This window comes from Phoenix dactylifera, chromosome 15 (assembly GCF_009389715.1).
Source record: "Phoenix dactylifera cultivar Barhee BC4 chromosome 15, palm_55x_up_171113_PBpolish2nd_filt_p, whole genome shotgun sequence".
Classification (NCBI taxonomy): domain Eukaryota; kingdom Viridiplantae; phylum Streptophyta; class Magnoliopsida; order Arecales; family Arecaceae; genus Phoenix; species Phoenix dactylifera.
Genome location: NC_052406.1, coordinates 5,931,326 through 5,954,622, shown reverse-complemented (window position 1 = coordinate 5,954,622; position 23,297 = coordinate 5,931,326). Strand labels below are relative to the sequence as shown.

At 37.0% G+C, this 23,297-nt stretch overlaps 4 protein-coding genes across 5 annotated transcripts; 2 read left to right on the top strand and 2 right to left on the bottom strand.

Annotated features, from left to right (window-relative positions):
- Positions 1-477: 477 nt before the first annotated feature.
- Positions 478-7,273, top strand: LOC103723172 (pentatricopeptide repeat-containing protein At5g09450, mitochondrial). Its single transcript, XM_008814004.3, has 2 exons — positions 478-951; positions 6,190-7,273. Exons 1-2 carry the CDS (start codon positions 616-618, stop codon positions 7,081-7,083), a joined length of 1,230 nt encoding a protein of 409 aa, XP_008812226.1. The 5' UTR covers positions 478-615; the 3' UTR covers positions 7,084-7,273.
- A 3,253-nt stretch (positions 7,274-10,526) lies between these two features.
- LOC103723180 (glutathione transferase GST 23-like) lies at positions 10,527-13,564 on the bottom strand. Of its 2 annotated transcripts, XM_039134211.1 has the most exons (3): positions 12,763-13,564; positions 12,484-12,642; positions 10,527-10,987 (listed from the first exon to the last, which is right to left on the bottom strand). In XM_039134211.1, the coding sequence occupies exons 1-3, from the start codon at positions 13,402-13,404 to the stop codon at positions 10,640-10,642; spliced, it is 1,149 nt and encodes a 382-aa protein (XP_038990139.1). In that variant the 5' UTR covers positions 13,405-13,564; the 3' UTR covers positions 10,527-10,639. The 2 variants fall into 2 exon arrangements, with proteins under 2 accessions (XP_038990139.1, XP_038990138.1); XM_039134210.1 differs by having other exon boundaries at positions 12,484-13,564.
- Positions 13,565-15,028: 1,464 nt separating this feature from the next.
- Positions 15,029-17,482, bottom strand: LOC103723173 (glutathione transferase GST 23-like). The gene is made up of 2 exons (XM_008814006.4): positions 16,986-17,482; positions 15,029-15,539 (listed from the first exon to the last, which is right to left on the bottom strand). Exons 1-2 carry the CDS (start codon positions 17,301-17,303, stop codon positions 15,192-15,194), a joined length of 666 nt encoding a protein of 221 aa, XP_008812228.1. The 5' UTR covers positions 17,304-17,482; the 3' UTR covers positions 15,029-15,191.
- A 2,408-nt stretch (positions 17,483-19,890) lies between these two features.
- LOC103723174 lies at positions 19,891-22,783 on the top strand. Its single transcript, XM_008814007.4, has 2 exons — positions 19,891-20,350; positions 21,889-22,783. Exons 1-2 carry the CDS (start codon positions 19,978-19,980, stop codon positions 22,581-22,583), a joined length of 1,068 nt encoding a protein of 355 aa, XP_008812229.1. The 5' UTR covers positions 19,891-19,977; the 3' UTR covers positions 22,584-22,783.
- The last annotated feature ends 514 nt before the right edge of the window (positions 22,784-23,297 follow it).

Here is a 23,297-nt window from a genome sequence, read left to right as displayed (position 1 = left end):
AATTAATTCTTAGATGAATTAAGACTGCTTTATCTTTCAACGGTTATATCTATCTATCTTAAACAAGTGGAGATTTTTGGTCTGAGTTATAGGATTGAATTTTAGAAATTAGTTTTTGACTTGATTTGAAATTAATTTCAAACTTAGTTTTCTCTTCTTTTTTCTTTTTTTTTCTTTTTTTTCTTTTTTTTTTTGCTTTGTTTGACTCTGAATCTAGCTATTTTCGAGCTTAGCTCAGGAACAAAGTTAGACCGTAGTATTTATGAAATTAGAAATAAAATCATTTCAAAATTTTATGATGCATTCACTAATAAAGATTAATTATGAAGGAAATATTTGTAGAAAATTTTTCTCCTTTTTTTAATTTTTACTTTTTTGTAAGTAATAAAAATCTCCAGAGGTTTCACGGGTATTTTGACAAATAAAACGTTTTATAATATTGTTAGTTTTATATTTTTTTCGGATTTTTGAAAACGAAAGCATAAAACATAAGCAATACCAAACGGTGCCAAGATCCAAACGAAACCTTAAACGGCAATTGGTACGCAGATTGCGGCCCGGCCATGCCATAGAGCCCCAGCGCTCCTATCTCCAGCTCACTGGTAGAGCTCGGAAATGGCGACGGGCTCTCTCTTGGCCGGTCTCCTTAGGCGATCGTGCCATGGAAATCCCAGGGCTCCCAACCTCCGGGCGCTCCCCTTCTCCCACCTCGAAAGCCTTAGGTGCTTCTCCTCAGGCCCCTCGAGGGGCGAAGCCCTCGCCGTCGAGGAGGAGCCCACCGGCCCTCCGGATGATCTGAGGAGCCGCCTCTTCCGGCTTCGGTTCCCCAAGCGGAGCGCGACGGCCGCCCTTGACAAGTGGGTCGGCGAAGGGAGGAAGGTGACGACCACGGAGCTCCGCCAGATCGCCCAGGACCTCAAGCGATCGCAGCGCTACAAGCATGCTCTCGAGGTCGGGACTCGTTCCTCTTTGCTCTTCTTCTTCTTCTTTTGACTGAACGCTTCGCTCTTCTTCCGCCTCCGGTTTTCTCCGGTTTGTGTTCGGGTTTGAGTTTTTGCGTTCGAGCAACTTGGATTGAAGTGAAAAAAAACAACGAAAATAGGGATTTTTAGAACAAGAGAACATTTAGAGCAATTTTGATGAAGTTGGTGCCTTTTTTATCATTCTGCCTTGCCATTGAGAGGGCTGCCAGTCTTTGAATTTCTTGTCATTCTGGAATCATGATTTTGTATTGATTTAACCTTGGCCACTGATTCTTGAGCATATTTATGCGTGCCCCAGTGTATGTGATAGTAGTTATGCATAAAGTTATGTTCTTGAGTGAGAATTACATGGAATCATCTATATATCCAATAGCATGAAAACCAATGCAAAAAGATGTGGGATAAAGAGGAGTTGGCTAGCATGTAGTTAACCTAGAGGATGCCCTAATTGTTATTTTATATCATTTTCGCATCTTCTTGATTGTTGACTCGAGAAGGTCTTGTTAGAACTGTCAAAATTGCTTGATTTAACAAGTTTATGAAGAAACCATAAAATTTAGATGCTAGCTTTGTAGCACGTGTTCCTTGACTCTAGATTCATGTCTAAACCTGAGCAATTATGCAAAGTCAAGAGGTGGGTAAAAAGGGACTATTTTCACATTGACAGGGGCTCTGGTGATGTGCTGGGAAACATTGGCTTTGGATTTGCTAAAAGATATTAGTAGGAGAGTGTGCCTTCATTCTGTAACTTGCAAAACAATTTGAAGAGCATAAAGTTGTTTGAGAGGATAAAGAATGATAATGCTTGTGCCACTAGAATTTACCTTTAACCATGCTAACATTTCTCATATGTTGAAATAAAAGATTGCCAATTCTGCTGATGTATACACCAAAAGTACAAGCAAATCTTAAAATATACATTTCAAAGATTTGGACATGATGTGTATTGACATGAGCTCTATTGCCAATGTGTTATATAAAACTATGCATTACGGAGAGTATTAGCATATTTTCGAGGCCAACCTAGATATGTTTCATTTGTCATGGTATTGTCAGAACTAAAAGGGCATCCGAATACATGAGGCTTATGCCACTGCAGGATTTGATGAGGGTCAGATGTATGCAGCCTGACCGTGTGCGAAAAGAGTTTTTTCATGTTTCAAACTTGTGACGTCAAAATCACAATGGAATAACCATACCATTGTGCCAAGGCTTGCTCTCTTGTCATGGTATTGTAAGAATGGATACCTTAAAATTAGGTGGATAAATGTATTTACCAATAAATAACCGGTCTATTGTATTTTAGGCCTTCGATGTCTTTAGGAAGGAAAGGAAATTTGTCTGTTTCCATGCTTTGTGTTTTTAAGCCTCTGTCCCAATGTAGTCATATGTGATTGACTTTTATGTCGAAGAGGTTTCATTGCTAAGACCTAAGGATTTGTCTTGTATTTAGTGAATACAGCTGTTTGTTGATTGGTGAGTGTGACATTTTCCTTTCCCTTTGTTATTCTATAAGGTATTTGTGAGGGAAGTTACATGGTTGAAGTAGGGTTGGATTTGAATTATGTTGAGCACAATGAGAATTTGTCTCATATTAAGGAATCCAAGCTGTTAAGTTGATTTGGGTGTGTGTTTTCATTCGCTAAAACAATATGGGGAGGGATATTAGGATTCATAAAATCCTAAAATTAGGCAAAAGTTTGAGGGAGATGTGTTTTAAGTCCATCCTCGCAAAATGGTCAACTATATGGATGTTTCTTTTGATAACATGCTAATGAAATGTTGGACTTGTTTATAGGTAAAATATTTAGACAAGATCTCAAGGGAAGGGTTATTAGCTGATAACATGGCTGGGCATTAAAAACGAGATCCATTGAGGGTTATTAGATAATATGAACTTTTACTTGTTTGTGAAATGACATATGAAGCTTGTAGAAGATTATATATGAATTTGTAATATTTGTACATTGAGGCATCTAGCATGAGGGTAAATATATGGCTGGAACACATTGCGCAGCGGTTTCATGACTATTTATTCTCTAGATTGCATGATATAGCAATTTATGAAAGATAGTATGAAAATCAAAAACTTGGAAGATGATATGCTTGTTGGAAGAAGTATCAACAATTATAAGGTTGTCCAGATCATTAAGTGATGGAGATCCATGAAAACACCCATAATGGTGAGGCAGTCAAAAATGAAGGGAATTGAGATCAAAGACAAAGGTTTTGACTGACAATGCTTGATAGGTTCATCAAGACTTCACGAATGACACGGATAATGTGAAATTGTTGCATTGATTTGGTGCTTGTAAAAATTAAGATAGGCATTAGATAGTTATTTCCATTTCTTTTAGTTGGAATAACAAATGAGACTGAATCAATTGTAACAAAACATGCAAAAAGAGCTACTACATGTTAGTCTGGATCTCTTTGGTATCCATTTCTCTGAAGTGAAGAATATGATGAACTGATAGTTTTGCAGATTACCTTAAGGACATTGCACATAAAATTTTCTTCTTGTGCTATTTTTTTCAGGTGATGCAGTAATAAGAACATTATTCTCATTTAAAAGAAGTTTGAAGTTGTGGAGGTGATTGTAAGGAAACACCTTTGAAAGCTGGTTTTTGTGGTAGCTGGTCCGGAGTTTGCATAGGTGGATTGGGTGTTAACCTTGTTATGTTCTTGACATGATATAACCTTGACACTGGAAATATATATCCTTATTTTTAGAAATCATCATCTGAAGGTGAAGCATATGGTTTTCTCCTTGGATGTTTCTGCCTTCAATTTGTTAAATAAACAACTAATGAAATCATGCCTTTCTTGAAAAAGAATGCCTCTTAGTTTAACATCTCTTACGCTTAATTTTATTGCCTCTTTGAATACATGTAACAGGACATGTAGTTGCACCACTTACTATAAGTGAGCCACTTCCTTTGTTTAGGTTGATGTAATTCGGTTGTAATCAAGTAACTGAAATTTTCAAAAACTTTTAACTAGTCCTATGGGCCAATTTGGCTGGAGGATGATTTCCAATGACTAAGACTGCAAAAATGACCTCTGACCTCTGAGATAGATGATGTAGGTGTTTTTATGAGCCAGTTACAGATAACAAACATGTAAAATTGAGTTCCATAAACCAGTTGCATATGCAGCCAAACAGCTGCATACAACTGCATTTGCTGAAATTACTGCAACATGCAATTCCAGTTGCATGAAAGCTTATAACCAACATGTCCTTAATGATTGTTAACTTGATAAGTCTTGCATAGTTGACATTGTGGAGGAAGAATTGCATAGCACTTATACTGACCTCTGTTGGCTGGTATGTTGCATGGTACCATCAGTATGCCCCTGACCCCATACTAACCCCGTAACACCCTCAACTTCCGGTTCCGGGTATCTCCTTGTGCTGATCTTGTACCGTTTGATACACCTTTTTTGTTTTCCTTTACTCCTTTAAGGTGGTCGGGTACTGGCTGTTATTAACCTCATGCTGCATCCATTCCGAGGTAGGTACCGTTTTACCAGTGACCAATATAGCTTTATACCTTGACTTTTAAATCCTCTTTGTGGCGTGAACTATAAAAGAATGAAGATGCTAGAGACGTTCTTCTCATATCGTGCGTGTGGCTGAACCAATTGAAATAGACATATAGCTTAGTTAGCTTGCAATGAAGATCTTTCTGCAATAAATTCTTGGTCTTGTTATAATCAAAGGTTACACAAGAAACATCTGAAATTGGATTTTCAAACATAAGATTTGCTCTGTAATATGAGATTTTTTTAGATACTCTCAACTTGGGTGCTGTCCTATTCACATCTCAATCCAACAATTAGGACAAATTTCAATGAGGATACTAGAGTACTCTGTATTGGGTGGTTTCACCTGCATACAACAATGGTCATGTAAGTTTTGGTGGTCGCATTGTATTGAATTGGATACTTTGCTCTGTAATTTTTGGCTTGTTAGTCTATATTTGTTATATTGAGTGAAATGTAGTTTCTTATATCAAATCTTTCCTTCTCCTCTCTTTGCCTACGTTGTTTTTGAGTTTAGGGAACTTTCAAGGGTTGCTCCTCAATTGCATGAGCTTAAGTTGCACCAGCAAGAAGCAAAGAAAAATTTTAGTGTCACAACTTTGTAAGGAATATATATGGAAAAAAGAGAATTTAATAGACAGAAGAGGAAGTTATGGAGAGCAAGACTTGTGAAATGTTCCACAAAATAAGCAAAGAGAAATGTTTTTGTTAATTCATGTAACCAGTTAATTGACTTAAAGTGGAATTCTTCATGGTTATAACAAATTATGGTTAAATGATATTTAGCTTTATTTAATAGAGAAAACATAGGGCTATAAGAATGATTGCCGATATTCCCCATTCTCTTTGTATAACATAAGAAAGAAAAATTTTCTCCTGTCAATTTCCTTTTTATTTCTTCTATTTCTTATGCCAATATGTTCAATACATCAACCTATGCCATCTACTGCTTGCCTCCCTTCAAAATTTAAAAGAAAAATCTCTGATTTTTAGAGACGCTGTTTCTAATAACCACCACAATTCTGTTAACCGTCACCTTGGAGGTCACCATGTATGAGCCCAAGAGTTGCTAAGAGTTCTGAAGTCTTGACTTTCTCTTGCCTATCTAAGATGAAGTCATGAAAGTAGCCTTGATACTTTCCATTTGTCTTTTCTTGTACGGTCTGTATATGACTTGCTCAAGCCTGTGTCAAAGAACTGTTTGGCTAAAGCTAAACATCCTACAGCATCAGCTGCCCTTGACGAAGCTGAAAAACTGCTATGTAAACCTTATCATCAATTTTTTGCTCCAACCACCATGTTGGACGTCTGATATAGAGATACTGGTGAAAAGGTAAATCATTCTTCTCGCAGTCTCCATTGGTGAAAGAAAATGCTAATAATTAAACTACCAGTCCCCAGATCACAGTCTGTTGGCCACTCTGCTGTAAAGTAAATTGCTATTAATCAAGGTAAATATATCGCTAAATTGCCTGATCTTAATTCTTTCTTGTTTTATCATGTGTATTATCTATTTATCCAGTGTACTTGATTGACATATCTTGAGCAATAAGCATGATCCATATAATGATGCAAAGTACATTTTTCTTCTTCTTTCTTTTGTGTGGTTCGATAAAGCATGCTGCATTTATTTCATCCTGAAAATGATATAAGTTTGCAGATATCAGAGTGGATGAAAACTCATCAAGAATCTGAGTTATCAGATAGTGACTATGCAATGCGCATAGACTTAGTAACTAAAGTTTTTGGTGTTAATGCTGCTGAAGATTTTTTCCAACGGCTCCCACCAACTGCAAAATCCTGTGAAGTATATATGGCCCTCCTCCATTCATATGCTGCAGCAAAACTGACAGAGAAAGCTGAGGACCTCTTTGAGAAAATCAAAGAATCAGATTTCTCTGCAAGTGCTTTGTCCTATAATGAAATGATGACCTTGTATATGTCAGTCGGACAGCTGGATAAGGTTTCCATAGTTGTTGAAGAACTGAAAAGTCGAAAAGTTTCACCAGATCTATTCACTTATAATCTCTGGATAAGTGCATCTGCTGCAACCATGGATATTGATGGTGTAAGAAGGATCCTTGATGAAATGGCCCATGATTCAAACTCTGATAAAGACTGGATAACCTACAGGACATTGGCGGACATCTATGTTACTGCTGGTCATCTTGTGAATTCAGATTTTTCTCTCGTTGAGGCTGATGCAAAGATTAGCCAGAGAGAATGGATAACTTATGATTTTCTCATCATTCTACATGCTGGTCTAGGGAAAACACAAAGAATAAATGAAATATGGAAATCTTTGCGAATGACTTCGCAGAAAATGACTAGCAGAAATTACATCTGTATTCTTTCTTCCTATCTCATGCTTGGGCAGTTGAAGGAAGCTGGAGAGGTTATTGATGAGTGGAGAAACTCTAAAGTCCTGGATTTTGACATCTCTGCCTGCAATAGGCTTTTCGATGCATTTATGAAGGCTGGCTTGGTGGATACCGCAGAGACATTTCAAGGACTAATGCTACAGAAAAATTGTGAACTCAGAAGTAGGGTGTAATTTGGCTCTCATCTGAGGAAACCAAGTGAGAGATATTACTCATCAATGTTTTTATTTTCCCTTATGTAACAATTATAGCCGAAAACTTTAGACTTCAACTCCCGCTTTTAAATAATTTAATGAAATCTTCAATGCTATATGTTCATTCTGACTGTTTTATGAATTATCAATAAATATGCATTCTCTAGCATCTTAATTGCAATCGTCTTCCAGGTAATTATTGCTTTTGCTTTTGACGAAAAAAGGATTGGACATTTGTTAGTGAAAGAGGAGGGAGTACAAAGAAGAGCTCATATGATTGAGCTCAACAACTGAAAGAGAATTACAACGCTTTCGGTAATACAGTTAATTTGTCTGAATTTCTTTTCACCTGCCCCACTTGGCCAGCTCCGTGTGTTACATGTGTTCGAAAGAATGCAAGAAGTTTAAGAACTTGGAGATCGCAGAGAAAGGGATGGAGAAAGTTTTGAGCATGGCGATTCCAGCCTGCTAATGTGGTGGCCATTGCCAAATATTTTGAGGAGCAGGAAAATATTCGGGATAGAAAGAGGTTTGTGAAGGTTCTTCACCATTTACGACTCATGAATTTGCTGTTATACAAGTCTGATCTTAGAGCATGCATAAATGCTAAAAGAGCTTCTCCTGACATCCTAGACAAGATGGCAAGATGGCAAGAGATTAAATTAACTTGGATAAGGAGTCGGAGGATTTTTTTTTTTTTTTTTTTTTTTGATGAAAATGGAGGCTTATGAGGTAATTCCCCCACAAGCTACCAATCGTATTAAAATAAAAGTATGTACATGGAGGAACTTATTCAATGTGTCATCAAGTTCAGTAATATCAATGCTTAAAGATCTTACTACAAGTTCCATGATACATTTGCAAGATTCTGGAATGCTCTGCAAATTAGTTTCTGTTAAATCCACCATGCACAACACAAAAGCCATCCTGTATAAGTTTTCTTTTCTAAATTACAAAGGCAACTACATTACCAGCCATCAAGCTTTCTAAATTACCAAGGCAATCACATATACCCAGCCACCAATAAAGGATATCTGTCCAGAAAGAAATTGATTTCTGCAACCCCTGGTAAGAGCATAGGGCTTAATCTTTAGGAGGTAACCTTTCCTTCGCCGCTTCCAGACCAAGGAAATTATCAAACCATGCATTTCTTCAAGGCAGGATGTTCTCATTTACCATAATAACACCGATGATCTTTGATAACAACGCTACCGTGACAGGGGACCAAACTGATTCTGATCCTCCAAATCTTCATCAACTTAGTAAGAAATCAGACAAATCCTCTATGATTACAAGAGATCAAAATAATTCTCCAGATCTTCATTAATTTGGCAAGAAATTATGCAAATCTTCTACGATTACGTAACTGTTACAGCAACATAAGAGATTCTTTTCTCTTGTACTGAAAAGATTTTTCTATTATTTTTTATTTAAGTTTTGAATGTAATATTGTTTGTAAGCTTGATGATATACAGAATCATGTATCGTTGTTATAAATACAATGATATGCATGCTCGATTCCCACGTTGAGATTGAGTCACCAAAAGCCTATTGTCTTTCATTTTTTTCTATCATCTCGATCATTTGGGCCCAAGGAAACCAACCTGCTGCGATGTCTCGAAACCGTTTGTATACTCTCCAAAAAAAAAATTTATTGTGGAGGATATAAGAAAGATCCCAAGTAATAACTGCAACAAAATAGAGTTGTCAACACCTAGCTGAAAGCCACCAAGGTGGTAGCACAGTTAGAATGGGGCTTTGCTTCCACCGGCGCGGTCCAGGTTCAAAATGCGTGGGCGTCGATTAAATGTGGGGACCGAATACCTCCCGCTTGAACACGTACGGTGGAAGCGCTATCTGGTCCAGCTGGCACTGAGGTGGCGCTGGGGTGACGTACTCACACGTAGGGTGACTCACGAGTCCGGAAGAATATGAGCAAAATTTCTATCCGCATCGAATATTCCCTGGTGGAATGGGGGCCAAGTGGGGGCTGCTGCGCGGGTGAGATTTCCTCTTCCCCCCTCCTATTTGTTGTACAAAAAAAAAAAATTGAAATACCCCCCCCCCCCCCCCCCAAAACACACACACAAAAAAAATAATAATAATAATAATAATTAACAAAGATTTCTGAAAAAACAAAACCCGTAACATGTAACACCTTAGTCGGTATCTCTTGTCAATTGCCAATCCTTTTGGAGGATTTTGTGAAATAAACCCAACCCAACAATTTGTTAATATTCCTTCGAAATATTATTTTCTAGACTTTTCTTGGCCATCATAATTCATACCCTGTGCTCATTTCTAGACGACCATCATGTCCTGTGCTCAGGACTATACAATGGACTGTTCCTGCAGGAGGGGAAAAAATCGTTTTTTTCCAAAATATGAAAAAAATAATGGAATGCCTTCATAAAATCCTTTTTTTTGACCTTTATTGCTATTGAATTTTCTTTCTGCCTTCTCTTATTTTCGGAAACTTGTCGTGAAGCCCAAAATGAAAGCATATATATATGTTCTGGATTGCCTATGATGTCAGCTGGAAGAAACTTTTGCAATACTATACATGGAGCTGACACATGTACTGCATCAAATGTTACGGTTCATGCAGTGGTGCATTCCGATGATGCGTTAAAAGATGCTGATATTCTCAAATGTCTAGACTCCAATCTTTAGAGGGTAGAACGTACTTGATCGCAATAGGCAAAACAGAAGTCATATGCTCGGTTCATGACCTTTCCATGTTACAAAAGGTGTAAAGATATGAGTCTGCAGACCATTGCCAGATTGAGAGCTTCGTCTCGACGCTGCATGCAGAATGTAACGATATGAGCATGATTTTTTGTTTCATATTTTTGTTTGTAGCGCTAAATACGAGCATGATTTTTAAGAATTATTTGTATTCCTAGGGCTCTAATTTCTAACTCACATTATCTTTAAATCAAAAAAAATATGAAATTAGTATTTATTTATTTCATGAGTAATGTTACCAAGCTTCACTCTCTTGCTCATTTCAGATAGTCATACCGGCTATTGGTATTTGACGTGTTAGGCGGTGATTGATGGGAATGATGTAAGATGGAATTCGTTCATGTTTATCAATTCATATTGTTTTTGTGTCATTTCAGCAGAACCTGAACATTAAATTGGAAGCGGATAACAAGTCGCACTGTAAATGCTCCTTTTCCGTTGATATTTTCTGTAGTAAGCAAATTTGGAACTTCCCAACTAGAAAAATGTCTACATTTGGATCTGTTATCGATATAAAATATTAATAATATCAATATTGTGATGAAAACACTGACTCAAATTATTTTTGTAAAAAGAAAAATACAGTAACTCGATTAACTTATAGACGAATTTGCCCATTATTTTAAAAGAGTCCATGGCTTACTCATTTCAAATATAACCAAAAAAAAAAATCATTAACGACATAGGAGCATATCCCTCCTAATTTTATTTATTAAGCACTTTCTAGTTTTTATTAAATACATTACTTAAAATACAAGCACCAGCAACAAGTTTTATAGGAGTTTTGTCATGCAAGAAATTGTTCGCGGCGAGCCTTGTTAAGAGCATAGAGCTTATCTTTTGGGGGCAAGCTCCCCTTCACCAATTCCAATGCCAAGAAATTATCAAACCATGCATTGATTAAAGGATGGATGTTCTCGTTCACTATGCTGATGCCGACGATCTCCTCGATCATTCGAACCCAACAAGGCAACCAGCCGGCTGCGATATCTACGAACCCGATCTTCTCCCCTCCAAAAAACTTCTTGTCCTTGAGGGCCACTTCGAGAGTCTTGAAGCTCTCCTGAGCTTCTTGTAAGGCCTTCTGTTGCTGCTCTCCGGTCGTGCAGAATACTGCATATGTTGGAGGGGTTATCTGTGAAGAAAGAAAGTTGTTAGCAACCTGCTAACCTATTTTCCCTCAAAATACCTTAGTAAATATTAATGAATAACCCCAGATATTATCTAAGTGGATTGTCATCGTTTAACATTAGCAACCTATTATATAAATTCTTATTGATTGATTAACTGCAGACTTATTAGTCAACTATCTTTCTGCATGCAGACATCTCCGTATCAATCATATATAGTATGACCAACCTACCGATATATTGCAATCATTCCTTTTTCATTTTTGGTTTTCATATGATCGGTTAAAATTTATTTCAGTGAAGTATAACAAATAAGCTTGAAATTGTTAATGCTAGAAAAAGAAAAAAAATGCTTTGTGATGCCCTCTAGTGCAAACCAAAAGTTTCTTCAGCCAACAAAATGTTGGCTTAGAAACTTAGCAATCAACTAACCCTTATATATATATTGCACGACTTTTCCAAGTCTTGCACTAGTTATCCTATGCCATATGATATAGTGATCTTTTTGCATGCACAAAGCTAGTGGTCAAACGAAATTGTAGGTTGTTATAGAAAATGCAACTTAAACATTCAATCAAATGTTAACATGTACTCATTCAAGATAATAAAGGCTTTTATATATCATATGAGATCCAATCAACTACGGCCATCCCACAGTATACAAACAACAGTTATTGAAAGATTAAACCTCTCCCTTTCAACCCCATCCTAGCTAGGGAGGATCCTGGCTCCTTAAGGAATGCACCCGCGTCCATTGGTTATCAAGGCTCAAGTAATAAAGACCTACTATAGTAGTTGATTGGAGGAAAAGGAGCTATCTATTGGGCTCCGGCTGTATCTTTCACGCGAAAGGATAATTCACCTTTTTTTTTGCGATGTGCACTATTGGACCGCGTAATAGCCGCTACGAGATCTATGCAGGCAGATGAAAAAGATAGTTCTAAGTGCTTCGAGTCTGTGTGAGACATGATCCAATAGTTGATGTTATGAAAGAAGATCTAACCGATCTTTCGTATCAAAGATACAACCTGAGCCCCTCCCTATTATAGCTAAGCAACCATCGATGGAGCACTAGATATCACCTTCTAATCCATAATTTGATCTTCATGTATCAGCAGCACTCCCTAGATTTTCAAAATTAAATTATCATTGATAATATTGTTCCTTTTCAGTTCCATAGAGTTGTATAGGAGAAACATGATGGTTTTGCTTCCCGACAAGATTGCATGGCCGACTTTGACTACCAAAATTTAGCGAGCCCTATAACAAGCTGTTCTTCTAACTTGTTTTCATTAGAACACCATTGATGCTCCTTTGTCCGCCAAATATGAAATATACATACAACCAAGTAGCTGAGAAAGAGAAATACAATATACTTGCTTTCATAAAGTTTTAAAAATTCCAAGCAAGATGAAGGAAAGAAGTACAACAACTATCATGGGAGAAATTAAGAAGGAATCTTTCATGAAACAGAAATCTTAGGGTTCATCATGGTACATACCTTATCTTCTACAAACTTAGCCCAGAACCGAGCCTGCGCCCTTTCATGGGGGTCCTTGGGCATGATGGGGTAACCATCCTTCCACACCTCATCGACGTACTCGATGATAACGAGCGACTCTGGCATCGGCTTCCCGTCATGCACTACGAGAACCGGAACCTTCTTGGTCACCGGGTTGTAGCGAAGGAGTTCCTCGCTCTTGTTGAGTAGATCCTCCTCCACATACTCGTACTCGACCCCTTTCAGCTTAAGGGCCCATTCATGCACGAGAACCGGAACCTTCTTGGTCACCGGGTTGTAGCGAAGGAGCTCCTCGCTCTTGTTGAGTAGATCCTCCTCCACATACTCGTACTCGACCCCTTTCAGCTTAAGGGCCCATTCATGCACGAGAACCGGAACCTTCTTGGTCACCGGGTTGTAGCGAAGGAGCTCCTCGCTCTTGTTGAGTAGATCCTCCTCCACATACTCGTACTCGACCCCTTTCAGCTTAAGGGCCCATTCATGCACGAGAACCGGAACCTTCTTGGTCACCGGGTTGTAGCGAAGGAGCTCCTCGCTCTTGTTGAGTAGATCCTCCTCCACATACTCGTACTCGACCCCTTTCAGCTTAAGGGCCCATTCATGCACGAGAACCGGAACCTTCTTGGTCACCGGGTTGTAGCGAAGGAGCTCCTCGCTCTTGTTGAGTAGATCCTCCTCCACATACTCGTACTCGACCCCTTTCAGCTTAAGGGCCCATTCATGCACGAGAACCGGAACCTTCTTGGTCACCGGGTTGTAGCGAAGGAGCTCCTCGCTCTTGTTGAGTAGATCCTCCTCCACATACTCGTACTCGACCCCTTTCAGCTTAAGGGCCCATTCCGCCCTCAAGGCAAGGAGCCCCAACGACATTCCAAATAGCTTCACTCCCTTCTCAGCCATTGTTTCTGCTCCTCTCTCTTCAATTCCTCGGCCAAGGACGCTTCATGTCCGCTTCTTGCACTAATATAGGGCGTTGCAACCAAGTCAAAAGTACATATCTAGAAGAAAGAAGGAAGGGGAAGAGCTTCTTCCGATAAGCCTGCGCATTTCGCGCGTCGAGCGTGGCTCGGGTAGGTATAGGGAATTCATTATTTGGAACTTGGAGAAATGTTGTTATACAATAGCATGGATGGAACCGATACGCGTACATTATTTTGAATGTTTGAATCATTTAAACTTTTCATGGTTGATGATGTGTCACGTGTTGAATGGTGGGTTATCTAAGAATGGTGAGGTATGCATGACTTCTAAGCCAAATGCTTGGCGTCACTGATTAGGTAGATGGGGTTGATAAAATAATCTATAATTTCAAAAAAGTCAATGTCCTATCTCATGGTTTCCATACAAAATATCCCCAAAAATAGTGCCTGGAATAGGTGATAGGTTCGCCCATATCTAAGGGTTCGTTCCCAAATTTGACAATCTTTTAAAATAATTTGTCAAAAAAAATAATTGTGGAAGAAAATAAATTTTATCATGTTTGGTTGATAAAAAATTACTTTAAAAAAATGACATCAAAAAAAGATTATTGTATTTCGTTAGAGAAAATCTTATATAGAAATATTACCAAATTTTTAATAATATTTTTGATAAATAATTGAAGCTATAACATTTTTTTCTTGGTCCATTTGTTGGGCATTTATGGCCCAGTTACATAAACGCCACAAATATTAGCTATTTCAAATATTAAAATATATTTACATGAGTAAACAAATAATTTTTAAATTAATTATATATAAATTAAAAAAATATATTTCTTATTATGAACAAATTTTAGCATTTTTTGTTATAGAAATAAATATATTAATTACAATAAATCTTATGTTATATCTAATGATAATTAATAAATATTTATTAGTAATTAATTATTTATTAATAAATATATTAATATATAAAATATGTTATTATTTATAAATATGATTAATTAATATTTATAACAAATTAATATAATTTTAATATAATGCATAAAGATAATTAATATTAATTATATAATATAATTAATATAATATTGATATAATATAAGTGAGGGTATTTTTGTCGACAAATGATTTTTTAGATTACCTCCACTTGGGCTAAAATCATATCAGATATTGATATATTCATATCTATATTTATTTTGCTTGACGAATACAGAAATAAATACAGATATTAGTCGGATGCAAATATTTATATTTTATATATATTTGTTTTAAATGAATTTGGGTACAAATTGGATACTGAAAGTATGGATGTAAATACGGATATAAGCTAGATAATTAAACTTTATGACTGTAAAATCAAAAATATTCTTAAGTGAATGGTTAGTCACGTTAATAGCATGTTAGTGCGGTCAATTATTTTTATCACTGAGAATCATTTGGGCCCAACAAGAAAAGCAACCTGCTGCAATGTCCAGAAAGGCAGAAATCAAATTGTATATCCTCCAAAGAATTTCTTGTCATGGAGGATATAAGAAAGATCCTAGATAATAGCTGCAACAAAATGAAGTTGTCAACTATTCATTTCAAATATAACCCAAAAAAAGTTCATTCACAACAGAGGAGTATATCCCTCCTAATTTTATTTATTAAGTACTTGCTAGTTTTCATTAAATATATCATTCAAAGTACAAGCATCCTTCCATAGTCCCAAATAAGCTTTAGTTCAGGCACAATATATAGCCAACAGCAAGTTTTATAGGAGATTTGTTATGCAAGTAATTGTTCTCGGCGAGCCTTGTTAATAGCATAGATCTTATCTTTAGGGGGCAAGCTCCCCTTCACCAAATCTAATTCCAAGAAATTATCAAACCATTCATTGATTAAAGGCTGGATGTTCTCATTCACTATGCTGACGCCGACGATCTCCTCGATTATTCTAAGCCAATAAGGCAACCAGCCGGCTACGATATCTACAAACCCGATCATCTCCCCTCCAAAAAACTTCTTGCTCTTGAGGGCCACTTCGAGAGTCATGAAGCTCTCCTGAGCTTCTTGTAAGGCCTTCTGTTGCTGCTCCCCGGTCGTGCAGAATACTGCATATATTGCTGGGTTTATCTATGAAGAAAGAAAGTTGTTAGCAACCAGTTACCCTATTTTTCCTCAAAATAACTGAGTAAGTATTAATGAATAACCCCAGATATTAGCTAAGTGGATTGTCATCATTTATCATTAGCAACCTATTATATATATTCTTATTGATTGATTAACTGCAGGCTTATTAGTCAACTTTCTTTCTGCAGAGATATCCGTATCAATCACAATATGACCAACCTACCCATATATTGCAATCATTCCTTTTTCTTTCTTGGTTTTCATATGATTGGTTAAAATTTATTTCAGTGAAGTATAACAAATAAGTTTGAGATTGTTAATGCTAGAAAAGAAAAAAAAACTTTGTGATGCCCTCTAGTGCAAACCAAAGATTTCTTCTGCCAACAAAATACTGGCTTAGAAATTTAGCAATCAACTAACCCTTATATATCGCATGACTTTTCCGAGAGTTGCACCAACTATCTTATGCCATAAGATATAGTGATCTTTTTGCATGCACAAAACTTGCGGTCAAAAGCAATTGTAGGTTGTTATAGAAAATTCAAATTAGACATTCAATCAAATGATAACATGTACTCATTCAAGATAATAAGGACTTCTATCATATGAGATCCAAACAATTACGGGCATCCCACAGTATACAAACAACATTTACTGAAAGATTAAACCTCTCCCTTTCCACCCCATCCTGGGGAGGATCCTGGCTCTTTAAGGAATGCACCAACGTCCATTGGTTATCAATTAAGGCTCAAGTAATAAAGAGCTACCTATAGTAGTTCCTCAGAGGAAAAGGAGCTATCTAGCGGGCTCTGGCTGTGTCTGTAATTATATTGTGCAATAGCCGCTATGAGATTTGTGCAGACAGATGAAAAAGAAAGTTAGGAGTGTTTTGAGATCTGTGCAAGATATGATTCAATAGTTGACGTCATAAAAGAAGATCAACCATTCCTTTGTGCAAAAAATACAACCTGAGCCCCTGCCTACTATACTTAAGCAACAACCCATGAAGCACTAGATGTCACCTTCTTATCCAGAATTTGATCTTCAAGCATCGGCGGCACTCCCTAGATTTTCAAAATTAAATTATCACTGATAATATTTTTCCTTTTCAGTTCCATAGAGTGGTATAGGAGAAACATGATATATAGTTTTGCTTCGCGACAAGATTGCAGAGCCAACTTTGACTATCAAAAATTAGCAAGCTCTATAACAAGCTGTTCTTCTAACTTGTTTTCATTAGAACACTATTAATGCTCCTTTGGCTGCAAAATATCAAATATTCATACTACCAAATAGCTGAGAAAGAGAAATACAATATACATGTTTTCATAAAGTTTTAAAATTTCCAAGGAAGATGAAGGAAAAAAGTATAACAACTATATATCATGGGACAAATTAAGAAGTAATCTTTCATGAAACTGAAATCTTAGGGTTCATCCTGGTACATACCTTATCTTCCACAAACTTGGCCCAGAAACGAGCCTGCGCCCTTTCATAGGGGTCTTTGGGCATGATGGGGTAACCATCCTTCCACACCTCATCGACGTACTCGATGATCACAAGCGACTCTGCCATCGGCTTCCCGTCATGAACGAGAACAGGAATCTTCTTGGTCACCGGATTGTAGCGAAGGAGCTCCTCGCTTTTGTGGAGCAGATCCTCATCCACATACTCGTACTCGACCCCTTTCAGCTTGAGAGCCCATTCCACCCTCAAGGCCATGGGGCTCAACGACATTCCAAATAGCTTCACTCCCTTCTCAGCCATTGTTTCTACTCCTCTCTCTTCAATTCCTCGACCAAGGACGGTTCATGTCCGATTCTTCTACTCGTATGCGGCGTTGCAACCAAGTCAAAAGTACATATCTAGAAGAAAGAAAGGAGGGGAAGAGCTTCTTCCGATAAGCATGCGCACTTGGCTGGGGATAGGTATAGGGAAGTCATTATTTGGAACTTCGAGAAATGTTATACAATAGCATGGATGGAACCGATACGTGTACATTATTTTCAACGTTTGAATCATTTAAGCTTGGCATGGTTCATGAATCATGATGTGTCAGATGTTGAAAGGTGGGTTATCTAAGAATGATGGGCTATGTATTACTTCTAAGCCAAATGCTGGCGTCACTCGTTAGGTAGATGGGGTTGATCACAAGGACCATGCAGCGCAAAAAAAAAATCTACAATTTCAGAAAAGTCAATGTGCAATCTTGTCGTTTCCATACAAAATATCCTTGACAATAGTGCCTGAAATAGGTGATAGGTTCGCCCATATCTAAGGGTTGGTTCCCAAATTTGACAATTTTTGAGAATAATTTATTTTAAAAAATAATTACCGGAAGAAAGTAAATTTTATCATGTTTGATTGGTGCAAAATTATTTTAAAAAATGGCATCAAAAAAATTACTATATTTAGTTAGAGAAAATCTTATATGGAAATATTTCTAAATTTTTAATAATATCTTTGATAAATAATTGAAGCAATAACATTTTTTCTCAATTGGCCATTTATGGCCTAGTTACATAAATGCCGCAAATTTAGCTACTTCAAATATTAAAATATATTTACATGAGTAAATAAATATTTTTGAATTAATTATACATATATTAGAAAAATATTTCTTATTATACACAAATTTTAGCATGTTTTGTTATTTAAATAAATATATTAATTATAAATACATAATTATTTTATTTGACTAATACATAATTATTTGAGTGTTCGAACAATATCCATATTTATATTTATTTTATTTGACTAATACTGAAATAAATACAGATATTAGTCGGATGCAAATATTTATATCTATATTTGTTTTAAATAAATTTGGATACAAATCAAATACTGAAAGTATGAATATAAATACGGATATAAGTTGGATAATTAAACTTTATGACTCTGAAATCAAAGATATTACCTAATGGATGGTAAATCAAGTTAATAGTGTGTTAATGCGATCATTTATTTTTTAAAAAAAATTTATGAGTACTATATAAAATTAAGTAGGATTATAAATAAAATTGAATATTCGGATATAGATGAAGTAGTTGTATATCCATATCCATATCCATTTTTCTTTGACAAATATGGATATGGGTATGGATATTGTTCGAACGCTCAAATTTCTATTAATAACTAGATAGATTCGGATATGAAAATGGATTCGGACGGCTATTATTCGATCCACTTTCATTCCTAACATCCACTCGGTAATCTAGCATGGAAAAACAAATATCACCTTCTTGGTAGTATTTATTTTACATTCTCTTTCAAAAAAAAAAAAGATATGGGTTCCACCACTATTTATTTTACTACATCTTTCATCCACTTTACGTACCAAAAATGATGATCGAACATGAGATTTATTTTTCTATGTCATATTACCTCCAACCAAATATATCCTAAATTATACAAGATTGGTAAATCAGAACATGAAGCAATGCAATGCACCATAATCATAAGTTTGGCACTTTAAAATAAATCTACGGAACAACCTAATGATTCCGCATTCAAATGCATGAAATTCGTCAAGAACTTGAAAAAGTTAATTGTGTATGCTTGGCGGGACTCATTAGGTAGATGGGGTTCAAAGGACATCTCGTGAAAAAAATTCTATAATTCCAGAAAAGCCAATATCCAATTTATGTTTCTTATGCAAAATTTTCTAAGAACAATGCCTGAAATGGTTAATGGGTTCTCTATGGGGCATAGTCACAACATATTACTGATCCGGCTTTCAAATCCATGAAATTCATAAAAAAAAACTTGGAAAGTTAATTTTGTAATTAAAAAAATTAGCGCAAATGGTAATTTGTTACCAAACATGATTGGATTTAAATTTTTTTTTTTTTTGGTAAAAAGATAGGAGGGGAGGGGAAGGGACCAGCCCATCCACGTAGCAGTTCCACTACTGAGCCCCCCTTCCACCAGAAAATGTTCGATACATGTCACAGGTTTTCGCGTATCTTCTCTGACCCGTGGGCTCATCCCACTGGGTTCATCGCCTCACGTGTGGGTACGTCATCTTAGCGCCACCTCGGTACAGATGAAAGAAAAGCATATCCGCCAATGAGACGTCCGGGCGTAGCGCATCTGATCTCCTAACTTAATCGACATCTGCGCATTTCGAATAACTCAAGTGGAATTATTGTTTCCTTACCACCAGGCTACCACCTTGGTGGCTTGGATTTAAATTTTTCATGGCATTTCGGGGATGCCTCGAAAAGCATGTAGCAAATAACCATCATATCTTTTTATAATTTCGATGACTTACAGGTCCATGAACCAAAACGCCAATATAACGAGTCGTTGGATCTAGATCTAATGGTTCCCAAGCCCAATCCCTTAATCCTTCGATCCATTATTCTCATGTTCCCATTTCCCAATCTCCCTCCCGTGTTACCTCTTTCTGCTTGCCGGCGCTGGCGCGGCTGATGGGGCTATGGCTTCAGCCTCTCTTCCCACCTTAAAAAATTCTCTCGCCATGGCGACCTCTATACGCCTCTCTACTTCTCCTCTCTTAAATCCTAAATCCAGATCGTTTCCTCATCTTCTAAGACCTTTCTCTTCCAAAACTCTTGCCTTGGCTCGTTTCCCTCCTCTGAAGGCCTCTCCAACTCGGATACGTTTGGGAGCTTCTCCTCGAAGAGAGCCAGGATTTCTGTCCCGTGTTGCGAAGAATGGGGGTGGAGCGCCGGAGAGTGCCGCCGAGGACGAGGCCGACTCGGCGAGGGGGCAGAGCACGATGCCTGAGAGGTTCCGGCCCCTCACCAAGGAAGCCCCCGATCGCCCGGTGAGGTGGCCGTGGGTTATAGGTAACTAAAGAGACATAAATATCAAGAATTTTTGCTATTTACTTATGTTGGAGCAATCTTGTGTTTTTGGTCTCAAGTATTGCTTGTGTTTGATGTTTTGATGCTGTTGAGCGAAAGGTGGTGTCTTTAGGATTTGTGACATTCTATATGCTGGATTGGTGCATTCTTATGTTTATTTGGTTTTTGGTGGGCTTACTGTGTGAGTGTTTGGTGGAATTATCTAGCTTTTTTTGATGTTTTGATGCTGTTGAGGTAAAGGTGGTATCTTTAGGGTTTGCGACATTCTAAATGTTGGATAGTGAATTCTTATGTTTATTTTGTTTTTGGTGGTCTTATTACGTGAGTTTTTGATGGAATTGTATTGCTCGTTCGGTCTTGCTAGTCTTGTTATGGCAACGACAAATCCCCCAGATTTACTCGAAATGATTGAAAAGATTGGGTTTCTTAGTGGGATTGCTCTTATGAAATGCTATAAGACTACTTTCTTAGTGGTTTCTTATGAAATGCTATAAACTGATGAATCTTTTATTGGACACTGTTGGAATGAATGTCTAGAGATTCAACAATCGTTTTTGTCATAGGAAATGGGATTGGATGGATATGTTGAAAAGCCTGCACAGGAGTTTATTGCTTCAATGTCTCATCTTTCAGTCAATTTTAGCTTTTTTTAATGGTAAAGCATTTCCTCTAATTCATGCATGAACTCCATGTCTGTTCTTAGGAATTTTTCTGAATTTTTTTTTTACTGGCTTGCATTATTTATGGTTATGACTTTAATTCCAGTATTCACTTCAGGTTTCTTCGATCCTGATGACATTTACTGGTTAATTGGAAAAATAAATTAATCTAAACCTAGCATTAGAATGCTATGTTAGTTGCTGATGGCACCAATTCTGTTTATTGCTTCTGATTTGGTATCTAGTTTAACCAATCTTTCATTGAAATGCAATGATAAGGTCTCTTTGTTGGTATACTGGTAGCAACCTATGTTTGTTGCTTACATGTGCCTGTTTCCTTCCATGCTGTATCTCTTGGATTTTGCCCTTGTCACAAGCTATCTCATTCATAGTGTTAAAATTGTTCTCTGGGTCTGGAGTTAGAAGTTACAATGCAGTCTGCTCTTAAAAGGTCGTTTTTTGGACATGAAGAATCAAAAGAACTATCTGGAAACCAGACTCTATGTCAGTAGGATTCAGTCAGATCTGCAATAATGTGAAAAACTCATGTGCTTCATATCCTGCCTTCTTCACTAAAGGCTGCTTGTTGACATGCTGGGTGCCTACAGCCATGGCATTTTTCCTTCTATCATAAGCTTTTATGCCTCAAAAAAATCGCATTATTTATGTGACTTTTCATTAATTCTCCTGGATCATATTTTTTGAATGAGTTATTTTTGCACGTGCAAACTTGTATGTCCTTAAAAAATGTTGGAAATTCGGTAGTCTTTGCCTTTTACCCCATACCATTTCCTTATGGTATGCTACCATTGTGTTGAGCAAAATCATTTTTTTTTTAATATTTTGTTCAATAATTTGCAGCCCTGGTTTTTCTTGTTTATGCTTGGCGGACTGTCTTGTGGGAACTTACAAACTGGAAGAAGGCAATGCTAGCCATCATAGGTTTCTTTGATTACCTATTCAAGCTTATACTGGCTTTTGTTTTTCATTTCATTGGTGAACCGATCACTGTTCTCATAAGATGCATCGAGTTTGCTCTCTATTCTGCTAGATACATCTACTCCAGCGTTGTAGCATTTGCTCCTGTTCCAGAGCTGACAAGAATAATCTTTTTCACATCAACAATAATGGCCATTGCTGAAGCTACAGTTCCAGACTCTGTGAACAGCCAACAACATCTTCTCACATTAGCTGGGATTATTGGGTTTGGGGCTGTGAATGGCTTTGTTCCTGAGCTTCTCTTTTGGTTGCTTCTCTCTGGCATGTTCTGTTACTCACATTTTATCAAGAAGAGAGATGGTGTTTCAGCTGCTTTGCCATCCACTGTTGTGTTGGCAGCTGTAGGGGAGCCTTGGATAAGAGGCCTGGCTATAGCTTCATACCTGGCTCTTGCTATTGTTCAATATTCTAAGTTATCAGAAGAAAGTGTGAGGACAGATACACCAGTTATCGGTAGAAGACTTCCACTGCCGCTTCTGCTTGCTGCTCTGTCTATTGGAATCCATCTTGCTGCCAAGTGGGTTCGACGCAGGCACTTGACGTGGATGATAGTATAAGTAGTTGGATGGGTTCATTTTGTTTTTCTTGTCAAGTAGTGTAACATTGTGATTTTCTTGAAACTATCATGAAAAGTCAGCAAATTTTTTCCTTATTTGGGACATCCAGTTATAAATTTGTGTGTGTGGTATATTAATGTTAGTGGTAGCAGTACCAACATTCTATCAATTGAAATAGAAGGCATTTTTATTGATGATAACATAAGAATATCTCGAAGCTTTGTTGGCTTCACCACTTTGATGCTTTCTGCCTATTATCATATATCTGTATTATTGATGTTGAGAAACTTCACACCCTTTCTTTGTTTATTATCTCCTTTAATGTATGTTGGAAGTCAAATATATGGTGTTTCTACTTTGAATTCATAATGCATCAACTAGTTGGCTATCGAATCTCATATAATTTGCTTCTGGTTTTTATGGATACGAAATTAAGCATTACAGGTGACATTTCTAGGATAGGGCTAAGAAAGAATTTCCTTTAGATGATCTTGTGAATAAACTGGTTTCATTTTGGTGGCTGGAACAGTCATTTTGGATTTTCTTATTAATTCTTTTAGCAACAGCACTGTAGCCTAATAGGATAGAGCTTAATATGGCTCCAAATTTTTGTCATCTGTTACTTCTTTACTCTTGCTGATATTAGTAATAAGTTTGATTTCTAGTGTCAATTCTTTTATGATCAGTTGTTTGTTATTTCTTTTTCATTATAAT